This window comes from Trachypithecus francoisi, unplaced genomic scaffold (assembly GCF_009764315.1).
Source record: "Trachypithecus francoisi isolate TF-2019V2 unplaced genomic scaffold, Tfra_2.0 Contig01461, whole genome shotgun sequence".
Lineage (NCBI taxonomy): Eukaryota > Metazoa > Chordata > Mammalia > Primates > Cercopithecidae > Trachypithecus > Trachypithecus francoisi.
The window spans coordinates 15,355,524-15,367,380 of NW_022681433.1; the positions used below are offsets into that span (position 1 = coordinate 15,355,524).

Genomic DNA, 11,857 nt, shown 5'->3' on the forward strand with positions numbered 1-11,857 from the left:
GAAATCATCAGCGACTGTCACATATTGTATGGCATGGATTTAACTTTTCAAGGTGAGAACTTCTTCAAGTACTATGTTAGCCCACCTACAGGAAAAACTATATTGCGGAAGAAAAGGAGAGATGTTTTTTGTTTGTTTCCCATGCACTATTTTTTGTCACTATGCTATCCGAAGCTACGAGTTTCCTACGCCGGCAGGAAACAGAGGGACCTGGAGAAAGTCCCATAGCTCAGGCCCCCCTGGACAAGCGTGATCTCCCAGATACTCCACCCGGGTTCCCATTTTCAGTGATTCCCACATAACGGTGTATGGTGAGAAACTGGTGTCGGATTTTCCGAATCGCGGGCCTCAGCAGCTTCCGCAGAGCTAGGAAAGCGATCCGAGAGTTGGGGGCGCGCATGGAGCTCTCGGTACGGTCCCCGCGCGTATCGATGGGCGGCGCTGGGTGAACTTACCTTACCCTGGGGTTGAAGATTCGAAGAGGAATGGAGGGCTGGTGGCTCCAGGTCGGACGGTCTTTGGGGCATGGAGGTGCAGGTGGCTGCGCTGTTGGATTTTTCCTCCTGGTGAGCAGGGTGGGGCTGTCCTGCCGGCTCTGGAGCGCTTATGCTGAGCCAGTGCGCACTTGCGCAGGGCTAACTGCATTCAGCGTTGGCAGGAGCTCTGCTCTTCCTCTGCACCCAAGGCCACTTCCTCGGTTCCCCCACCCCAGACCTTTTGAAGGCCACTGGTGTCTGTCCATTATGAAAGGAGAGCGCCAAGCCCGAAGAACAGGGAGGCTGACAGCTCCCGGAGAAGTCGGGTACTGGGGTCAACCCTGGAGTTCTGGGACCAGATCACTTCCTTTACGGAAAAGTCTTTCCCGAAGCCCAACTGGCTGCTTTTTTCGGCTTCCTTGGAGATCTCCTTACGGTCCCCTCATTCTGGAGAGCCCGGCACCATGCACAGGCATGCAGCTCTGAGAGCCCCCTCCCCTCAGGGCCATCGATTCGCATCCACTGGCCACTTGGCTGAGGGTGGCCGCTCAGAGTTTGAGCTACACATTTCGGGCCCCACGCGAGTCTCCCTGTGGGGTCTGATCCGGGAGGTATCGGTCCAGCTGTCTGAGGGGTCGGGACGGAGCCCACCGTCCCGCCTCCAAGGGTGGGGTGGAGCCCAGAGGGGCCATTCATTCCTCTCCCGGTACTCTCCTCGAGGTCTCTCCGCCCAGCAGGACTTCGCTCTCCGCGGCCTCCCTGGGCCTCCCTGGAAGGTCTGTTTCTCCTGTCAACAACGCATCACCTCCTCCACCCCCACCAGGCGTACGGGAGACTATACCAGGCCCCGTCCTAAACTCTTCCAAGACATCATCATCTCCTTACCACCTCCTTATGAGCCCACTGTATGGATGAGGAAATGGAGAGTTAAATGATGTAAGCAAAGCCACGAGAAGTAAGGAAGGACTGAATTCAAGCCCAAGGCGGCGCGACCTCCGGAGTCCGAGCTCTTCTCCGAGGGAGGCACAGGCTCCGGTTGCCCGAGTCTCTGCCACCCAGAGAACTTTCAAGCAAAGCCCTTATCCCGGGCCCAACCCTGGGCAATCGGAGGTCGCACACCTGCCCGAGTCACCCCGCTCCCTCGGCTGCCCAAAGACCAGTCTCGGGCGGCCTGTGCCTCTTCTCCTCTCCTTGGCGAACCCTCGGGCCTCGCGGAGAAGCAGCGGCTGGCCCAATTCGCAGAGCCAAGTCGGGTACGGAGCCTCAGAGAGGGCGACGGCTTCTGCGTGGGGTCCGAGGACAAGTTTCTGCGCCTCCACCAACTAACTGGTCGCGGAGCTTCAGTTCTTTGCCTGGTGAAGTTTGCTGTGGAAAACCTAGGGAGTTTATTTACGAGGAAGGGTGTCCTGCAACCAGGCAGTGTTCGGCAAAGATCAGGGGTAGAGGAACAAAATTCCTATCTGCAGCGACAGTGTGGGGATTTGCCAGAGGAGAGGAGCTGCCGGGGGACTGGTGGGGGGCTTTAGAAACAGCAGCTTCCGATTGCTTCTGACGACGATGAGGACAGCCATAAAACAATAGCTACTATTTGTGGAGGGATTCCTAGTTGCCGAATTAGCATTTTACCTTTTTTTTTTTTTTTTTTTTTTTGGTTTAAACCTCATAGCAACTCCATGAAGTAGTATTTGCCTCCACTTTCTGGATGAGGAAACTGAGTCACTGAGAGCTCGAATCATTTTATCGGGACTACGGGCTGGGCCAATATTTGAGGGACCAGGGATGCGAGCGCAGATTTGCCCCACCCCAGAGCCCAGGCAGGTGTGGAGAACCGCAGGGAAAGAGCACTCTCAACGATGCGCAAGTTCCTCTTTCTGATCCAGGGGACTTCCTTTTATCCCGAGGGACTCGATTTCTCTCTCCAATAAAACAAAACAAAACGGCAACAACAAACAGCGTCTATCTTTGCAAAAAGTAAAAGAGAAGCAGCGACTCCTGGGAGTGAGGTACTGGTACTGAACCCAGGGAGCGCAGGGGACGGCCGTCGGGTGCACCGTCGGGCTCAGGGGCCCACCTGAGAGCTTCGTGCAGGGAAGAGCAGAGTGGTCCTAGGGGTTGGAAGCCCTCTATCCGGGCATCTTTGCCTCTAACATAAGACATTTTTGGGTACGGAGACTCATCCCAAACAACGCTTCTTTTGGAAGGGTCACGGAAAACGGCTTCCCCTGCGTCCTCAGCTTTGGGAGGAAAGAGGAGACCCCACCACGGTGGGAGCCAGCGGCGGGTTTCACCACCCGCAGCACTGAGGCATCAGGTGGGTGGCGCTTGACTCTGCCAGGACGCAATATTGGCCAGCGGTACTCTGAACTGTCTCCCACACTCTAGGTTCTATTGCCTGAGAAAGTCATCTTGAGAAGACATTCTTAAATTAAAAATAAAACAAAACTGGAAATTCATCCCCTCACAGGGTGCTCCAATTCAAAACTCAAGTGCACTATTTTTTAATTACCTGGTTTTCCCTGATTAGAACCGAAAGAAAATAGAGGCTGATCAGCCTGGCCATCACGGCGAAACCGTCTCTACTAAAAATACAAAAATTAGCCGGGCGTGGTGGCGCGAGCCTGTAATCCCAGCTACTCAGCAGGTTGAGGTAGGAGAATCCCTGAAAACAAGAGGAACCCGGGAACGACAGAATGAGACCCTGTCAAAACAAAAACAAAAACAAAACAAGAAACCCGCTAATTTAATTTTAAAAGTGAATTCGAATCATCCTACTGCCAGAAAGCTTTGAAACAAAGTGAGGAGAATCAGTTTTCATCTCTTCCCATATTATCCGTATTTATTAAGCATTTCCCACAAACATAACCTGAACACAAGGCCCAGACCTTGAAAAGAAGACAGACCTGGGATGCACAGACCTGTTTGTAAAGAACTGTTTTGTAATTTTAAAATGTTAAATAAGATAACTGAGTTTCCAATCACATACGTTTTCATAATTTCTAAAGATGTGAAAGTCATATTGGCTCATGAATAGTTTGTTTCCAAAGCACTCAAGGCCACTGTGCTTGTCTTCAGCACAGCCTCTACCTTGGAACAGGAATTACATCCACATCCTAAATAGAAAGTTCCAAATATCTTTGGTTTAGTGGTCACCCAGGGGTCCACCTTTCTCCCTCATCCCCAGATCCAGGCCTGTCTCCCCTTGACTTCCCTGCCAGCAGTGGAGAACTGGGGCACAGGGACTGTTGCAGTGCTCCTAAGCCAGCCCTGTCGCTGCTTGCCCTGCCTTGCAAGATGTTCTCTTCCTCAGAAGAAAGGGGTGCAGGTTGTAAGATGTGCAGCAGAGAAGTGTGCAGCTAGAGAAGAGGAAGAGGAGGGATAAGAAGGGGAGGTAGAAGGAGGAAGAGGAGAAAGAGATTAGGAAGAAAGAGGAGGAGGAAGAGGAGGGAGAAGGGGGGAGGAAAAGAGAGCAGCAGGAAGAGGAAGAGGAGGGGGAAGAAGATGAGGACGAGGAAGAGGAGGACTCACTGTATTCCACTGGCATAAATTTCACGGGATCTTTAAAAACTCAAACATTTCCTTTCAATTATTTCTAAACTTCAAGTGGTCGCCCCAGTAAGAATGACTTTGTTTATGGGCAGATTAAGGCATTCGGTCCAGCTCTCCTGCTGTGTGTTGGGGAGACTTCCAATGTGTACGGTACAGTTTCCATTGTCTTTGAAGAGTCGGCTTCTCTAAACAGGTCCCAAGGTGGAGTGCTGTTGGCGGGCAGGGATGTGCGCAACAGCCACAAACAACGCCAATCCTGTATCACTAAAAGAGGGCCCCAATATACAGAAACCAACAGCTCTTTTTCTTTCGGAAGGCCTGCCAGCATCTACCTGCTGGGCCCTAATTAGCACGCGCGCCTGAGAGAGCGGGTTTTCCCCTTTGGTCTAAGGTGGGCCCGGCAATTGCCGCCCCATTCAACTGCCGGGGCGGGTGGTCCACGCCCGGGGTCCTCCTAGGCCCTCTGCTCCTCCTGGGCGAGTGGTTGAAGCCGCTCAGCCAGGAGCAGTTCCTGCCTCTCACCGTGGTTCCTGTGGCCGCCGAGGCGCGACGCTGGAGGGCTGTGGCGACGCGCTAAGGCCAGGTGGCAGGCGGCCCTCTCGGGCGGCAACTGGGGCAGCGGGCGGCACAGCACCTCCGGGGGGCTGCGGCGGCGGCAGCGCCAGAAGCTCCTCGCCGGAGGTCACGGCGCAGTCCTGCTCAGGCTCCGCGACCCCGCCACCCCCGACCACTGTCCCGCCGCCGCGCTTCTTGTCCTCCTCCTTTTTCCACTTCATGCGGCGGTTTTGGAACCAGATCTTGATGTGTCTCTCGGTCAAGTTCAACATCACAGCCAGCTCTACCCGGCGCGGCCGTGAGATGTACTTGTTGAATAGGAACTCCTTCTCCAGCTCTAGCAGCTGTGCGCGCGTGTAGGCCGTGCGCGTCCGCTTGTTCTCCTCCGGCTCCGCCGCGTAGGCGCCGCCTGCGGGCGACACAGGACGTGAGTGTGGCCCCCGGAGCCCCGCACAGTCCCCACCCACGCAGCCCAACCCCTTCAAGGGGATTAGGGAGTCCTAGCCCTACCAGTTGCTCCTGCCGGAGCCACCGAGCATCCCCTTTCAGCGCCTAGTGTGGGCGCGCGAAGCCCTTCCCTAGTAAAGGGAGCTTTTTTATTGGAGGCCAAACCCGAGTTGGCTCTCGCCGTGAGCCTAAGCTTGGCTCGACCAATGAGTGGTCCTTGAATGCGCTCGTTTAATCGGTGTTAATCAACTGATTGATGTTGATTTAAATGTAGGTAATAGATAGTTAAACCGGCTGGATCCTACCAAAGCAATAAAACGCCTTTAATTCAGGGCTTAAAAAAACCTCCGTCGGTGATCCACAGATGTAAGAAATACATTTCAGATCGTTGTGTAGTTCACACACGGACATTGTAGGTCGAATATACGGACAAATCTTAAGAACGTAAAACAAACGTTTACCACTTATGATGCTATCTACTGTTTTCCCCACTATCTGCTATTTCGTTTAAAAAATACTAATCTCAACCTAGTAAATTGATTTTATGACCTGCGAATGGGTACAACCTGCAGTTTGAACATCTTTCTACTAATGGAGACTGTGACACATTTTATTATATCTGACCATGTATTTTCTCTCTATATATTTATATCGTAATTAGTCCCAACATGACAGCCAGCAAATTCTCCATACTTGTTTTAACTTCAGCGAGACTTCTGCCCTCGAAGCGAAGAGCATATTGTTCTAGGGGTGACGTTGGCTACAGCAGAAATCTGGCAGCTCCAGACTCTATGCCCTGGATCCCAAATGCCCTCAGAGGTGTTGAGGGGAGACACAGGGGCCCTAGCCCAGCTGCCGAACCGACAGCCCCACGGAGGAGGGGGTAGTGGTGCAGAAACAAGCCTCCCGTGTCTCCAAGATGCAACAGGAAGCCCTGAACAAGGAGGCTGGAGATCCACATTCACTGCCGCTGCGCTCAGCCAGGTCCCAATCTTTTCTTTTCTGTGCAAAATACTGACTGCACCCAGACTGTGGATGCTGACGCGGGAAATTCCACCAAAGCTCAGGGGAGAGACTTGTCTTAGAGCAAAGGCCGGGGACATTTCTCCTGTGAATGGTGGCTAAGCCTTAGGAATTGAAAGGCGAGTGTGTGTGTGTTGGGGGCGGGGTTAATTTCGCGATGGAACCCTACTGGGTTTCCCCCCAGGTCGAGAAAAGGCGCCAGAAGCTGAAGCAGAGGCTCAGACCCTAGTCCAGGGAGAGTCCTACTCCCTGGGGGCATCCCCAATCTACCTGGCATCCCAGGCCTGGGAGAGAAGCGAGGCGGGCCTTCAATAAACATTTTGAAAGGCTCTCTAAAGTTTTACGTTAAACCCACATGTCTCTGGGTTCCTGCTTTAGGCTGCGGGCTTCGTGAAGTCCCTGCGAGAGACTGCTCAGGGAGAGACTGCCCGGGGTGCACTACTCCCGGGGGACCTGTGCCCAGCGCGACGTGGCAGGGGTGGAGGTTGAGGATGGTGGGAAAAAGTCAAGGGCGCCGAGCCTGGGCCCTTCCCCCAAGGCGCAGGGTGAGGCAGTTTAGGTGCCAGCAGGCCAGCGCTGCTGAAGCATTTGGGGGTCAATGTTTTTCCAAACCTCTGTTGTCATTAGCATTCAGATCCGTACTGCCAGTGAGAGCCCTTTTGTCACCTTGCTCTTCCAGGGGCAGGTGGGTTTGCAATTTTGGAATTCCGGCTCCATCGAAAGTTTCCCCTAGAGGAACGCGGGGATAGCAGCCGGCCCCAGAGACGGCTTCCTGGAAAAGAGAGGGGAGGTCGGCTCCTTCCCCGAGAGTCGAGCATGCAGCGGGTTAGAGGGCGCCAGCAAAGGCCTGGGGCCAACTCGAGCCCGAGAGTGTCGCCCTAGTTGGGTCCCCCCAACCCAAGCCAAGTCTGCTGATTTGCCTTCTGGTTTGACTCTCTGGCTTCTTGGGTCAGCTTAAGCCCAAGTCCTCCAGAGCAGAGGCATCCCTGCTCGGGTTGGGATAAGGACGTTACTCCACCTCACAAAGCCTCTTTCAGAGACCAGCTGTCGCCCATTTCCTGAGGAAGGCCCAGGCCTGGAGAGCAGGAGCTCTGAGGGCCTAGGAGGCCAGAAGAGAGGCCTGGAGGGGAGGCAGCCCTGGAAGGGAATTGGTTGGGGAATGGGAGCCCCCACCTTTGTTCGAGGGACTGTCCTCCGGCCTCCTAAGAACCCCGCATTTCCGGAGACTTCAAGGCCTTTCGCCAGGGCCGCGCGAGCTGGGTAAGTTCGCAGAGGCGCCGCGGCAGCTTCTGGCGCCCCTGTCAACTGGGTTTCGCTGGAGGTGGGGACCACTGCAGCGCAGTTCAGCCCTCGTCCTGCTTCAGGACCTTCGCCTTAGCGAGAAAGTGAACTAGGAAGAGGAAAGTCCCGCGGACCCCGGGCGAGCTGGGGTCCCCCTCCGTCTCCCGCACAAAACCCTGCCTGTCTGTGCCTGGTGTCAGTGTCAGGCAGGGCTGGCCAGACCCGCAGATGGGCGCTGAGGATTCTCGGGGTGCGCTGGGGGACGCCGGCTCGAGCTGTTCCCCCTACTCCCGGCTGCCAGTTGAAAGGAAAAGGCAACTATTTGCGGTGCAGGTGTGACCAGAAGTGGCTGAGGCACGGCAGTGATGACAGTGTGTAGCGGCGACGACACAGGCCGCGCCGGAACTCGCCGCCCGAGCGGGGCCGCGAAGGACCCGGGGGCTACTCTGTGCCTCCTGCTCCCGGCTCCGGGAAAGACCTTCTGTTCTCCGCCGGCGCGGAGGGCCGCAGGCACCAGGCCTGTCGCCTCCCCACTGGCTAGGCAGGGAGAGCCCATCTCCTGCAGAATTACTTTCTGGGAAGCAGTGCGGGGAGAGAGCTTCCATTGCTTTCGGTTGGTGAAAAACGAATTCGCTTCTCAGATTGCTCTCCCAGCTGCCAGGCTCTGACGTAGAGAGGCCGGCCTTCAGCCTCACGGTGCCTTGCCCCTGCCCCTTCCTCTTTACTCCCATCCTGTTTCCCCAGCCAGGGAAGCCGGACACTGCGGGACTGGGTGCAGTTTCCTTTCCCTGCCTGCCTTTCTGCACCTACCTGGCGCCCCCAGATGCCTGCCCTTCCTTAATGAAGCGCGGGAAGTGAGAGGATCCGGGGCTCCGAAGGCGATCTGGGGCCTGGGTCAGAGGCACCCTTGTCCCTACTCGGCTTCCTCGACGTGCACTACCAAGGAGTCCTGGGTTCCCGGATCCCCTGCTCGAGGAGGATCTATAGTGTCCGAAGCCCTGAGCTGGACTCAGCCTCGGCTCTCTAGGGATGGCGCTGGGGGCGCGGGCTCCTGGGGCGAAGAAGGGCTCAGCGTACAGGGAAGGAAGGAGTTTACGCTCCCAGGAGAGTAGGGTGGGAAAGATGCTTCAAACTGGACCAGAGAAGCGCTGCTGTGAGGGATGGCCTCGTTAACTCCCCGATGTAGTTTAGTCCGACCTGGGATAACCCAAGGTGCCGGAAACAGAGAGAAGGCTCCTGGGAGCTCTTGGAGGTAGGGCGGCCGGGTGAGAACCGGAAAGGAGAAAGGGGTGGGGAGCCAGGCTTACCTGCCCACTGGCCTTTCCACGCGTGAGCTTTGGTAGACTTCATCCATGGGAAAGGTAGCTGGACGCGGTTGGGTTCCTCCAGGACGCCCGGCTCGGCTCCCTCCGGGAAGGGCCCGGAGGGCGGATGGGGGAGCGCGAGCTGAGCCGGGAGGTGGTGGTGGAGGTGCGCCACCGCGGGGTCGTCGGCGAGCGGGGGCACCTCGTACGGGGAGATGTCCGGGGGGCTGCCCTGCTCCAGCGCGCCCACGGCTCCGGGGAACGGGGGTGGCGGCGGCGGCGGGGCCTGGCGGCCCACGTACAGGCACGCAGGGGGGCTGGCGCTGAACTCCGGCGCCGGGCCTCGCTGGAATGCGCATGGGTCCTTGTAAAGCTGCGTGGCCGCGTAGTACTGCTCCTCGCCGTTCATGTCTGCGGCCCGGGCTTGGGCACCGAGAGCCGGGAGTCGGGACCTGGAGCCGGGGACTCGGCACTGTGCGGCGTTCCCACTCCCGGCGCCACCCCTGCTCACTTTGACAGCACAGCACTGATCTCGGAGGGAACCCACAGCCTGCGGGGACCGGCGGGCCGGCCGCAGCGCCATAGGCTCCGCGGGGCCCCACGTGGTTCAGCCAGGGGCCGTGATTGGCCTGGCTGACCGCCCTAAGAGGCGAGGCCAGGTACCCGCGAGCACCTGCTTTCGTTCCAATTTTCTCTCTCAGCTGAGTTTGCTGCACACCCCTGAACGGGGAGCCGGCGGTGCTCTCCAAAGTGGGCGCTCACGAAAACATTAGAATCATTCATTTCTAGAAACATTTTCACCGTGGCTTAGACGTTTCTATTTTCCTATTTTCCTACATTTTCTATTATCTTTGATAATGGACATAGTGTGTTTGTTAATTGATATAGTTTACAAGGAGACATGTTGAGCTTTTAATTTTTTTTAACTGTTGGGGAAAACGATGAAAAAAGTTTGCAGACCCAGCTCTCTAGCTCGGAAGAATTTGATTCTATTTTATTTATGAAGTTTGTTCACAGCCACCAAGGTGTCTGTTAAAAAACACACAAAACCCTGGCATTCATTGTGTGTTTTCACTTGTGGATGTGCTACAAGTACTGGGGTGTAAACGGTAACTTCTGAAGCATTCACAGAGACTTTTGTAAATTCTTTTTTTTAATAAATTCTTTTTTTTTTAATTGAAGGGTATTACAAATTTTGGTTTTGGAAAATTGGGGCCCATTTGGCCAACCCGGAATGTAGCTTCCCAGTACAGCGAGGGGGAAAGACGCGCGCGGCCTTCCTCTTGGGACTGCCAGGCAGGGGCAGGTGTTGGCACGAGGGTTCCAGACCCTTGACCCCTCTCTACAGGCCGGACCCTGGCGGAGTTTGCCAGCGGAGAACACCCACTGTCTTCTGCTTGCAATTGAAATAAGGCAAGCGGGAGGGGGGAAGTGGAAGAAGAGTTACCTATTTAGGAAAAAGAAATAAAAACGCTGCATTTTCCATGATAACGTCTGTGCTTGGCTTCAAGTCATTCGGTAACTTCTGGACATTCTGGGGTCCTGACATAAATAGGGCCACTTTTTCCGCATGCACTGACGCGGATGGATGACCTCCGGGTGGCGGTGGTGTCCAACCCCCGGCCTGGGCATGACCCGCTAGGCCTGGCGGCGGACTAGCCTCTGACCGGGTACTGCCAAAAGGAGGACGTTTCTTGAAACACCACCGAGGGTTTTAGGAAAACTAGACATCTTTGCAGAAACGTCTCAGCAAGAGACAGCATGAACCACAAAGAACCAAGCCAGGGAAAAATCACTGCACCGCCTTTCCTAAACAACGTACCAACATCCAATGACCTTTGAGAATCGATTTTAATGTATTTCTTCCTACTGGAAATATTTGTATTTTAAGTGCGGGTTCAATGCTCTGTTCTGAGTACTCTTTATTTTTATTAAAAGATAAAAAGCTAGTCGGGAATGTGGACTTCTCTGCAGATTCCTTGTGTCACGCTCCTGGTGTAGTCTCAGCATTTGCTCCGATGTGTGAGAGCTCATGTGTGTGGCTTTCTGGCCTGTGGCCTCATGTGTGTGGCCCTGATGTGTGGCTCCCTGGCTTGTAGATGCCCTTGCTGTCACCGAAGACAGGCCAAGGGAAGCACGGCGGTGGACAGGGAGAGTTTCGGTGATTTCTTCAGGGAAAAGTGCCACCTGCAGTCTTGGTGGGGACAGAGAGTGAAAGGCCGTGGGGCCGCGCACCTAATCTCTGTGCGCCCGCGTCAATGAGTCCATTGTCTGCGGCCGCGGAGAACTCTACCCTATCGCCCTGGCCGCGAGTGACCACATCGATCAGGAGGGCAGACTGGAGGGGGTTGCCCGGCCGCGGCGTGTTGACCCTTGGAGATAATCTGCCGAGTCGCCGCGGGTTGACTTGGCGACGCGGTTATGAGGGGCCGGCAAGCTCCGCTCAGGACAAAGATCGGCCACTTTTCCCCTCCCCCTCCTCTTCCTCCCCCTTCCCCTCCTCCCCGGGCACCCCCACACCCGCTCTGGACTCAGTCTGCGCCCCACTCTCCCTCCCCTGCTCCCCGCCTCGCCCGCCAGCCCCGGAGTGTTTACTTTGCACTTCTCAACTAATTGCACATTTCTGTAAATTGGTCTCCATTTCGATGCTTCATTTGCTTCCATTTAATATTTTTGCTCGGCCCTGCAGAAAGAAAAGAGGCTCTCAGCAGAAAGCAATCCGCCCATTGCGGTCGCCGGCTAAAACCCGGGTACCCCCGGCAATAGGGGAGGAGGCGGGGAGCGCCGGAGGTGTTCCATGGAGACGCGTTCTCACTTTCACAATGAGCATTTTCTGCTGCCTGCGACCTGATGAAGGGACCCAGGAAACAAAGGTCAAACAACCATTTATTATTGTTGTTATTATTATTAGAGGAGACAAAGTTATCTGGAATTTTATCACTTACAGCCGTATAAAAAACGTATCCCGGGGAACCCTCCGCTGAGTAACGACGTGTGTTGTACTCCCCTGTAGATCTAGCTTCTGGTATCGTAAAATCGCCGAGTCCATTACAGGCGAAATGCGTTTCCGCTCTGAATCCCCGCTGAAGCCTGTGCCCCCTCCAAGCCGCCTCGCCCACGGCAGGCCTGGCAGCGATACCGAGCCATTAGGCGAGCACCTTCCCGAGCCATTTAACAGCAGCTCTTATGGATAAATAAACAAAAAAGGCTGTAAACCAATTAAAG

At 55.4% G+C, this 11,857-nt stretch overlaps 1 protein-coding gene across 1 annotated transcript; it reads right to left on the minus strand.

Annotated features, from left to right (window-relative positions):
• Window positions 1-3,280: 3,280 nt before the first annotated feature.
• On the minus strand, window positions 3,281-9,143 carry PDX1 (pancreatic and duodenal homeobox 1). Its single transcript, XM_033233962.1, has 2 exons — window positions 8,636-9,143; window positions 3,281-4,986 (listed from the first exon to the last, which is right to left on the minus strand). The coding sequence occupies exons 1-2, from the start codon at window positions 9,039-9,041 to the stop codon at window positions 4,541-4,543; spliced, it is 852 nt and encodes a 283-aa protein (XP_033089853.1). The 5' UTR covers window positions 9,042-9,143; the 3' UTR covers window positions 3,281-4,540.
• Between the last annotated feature and the right edge of the window lie 2,714 nt (window positions 9,144-11,857).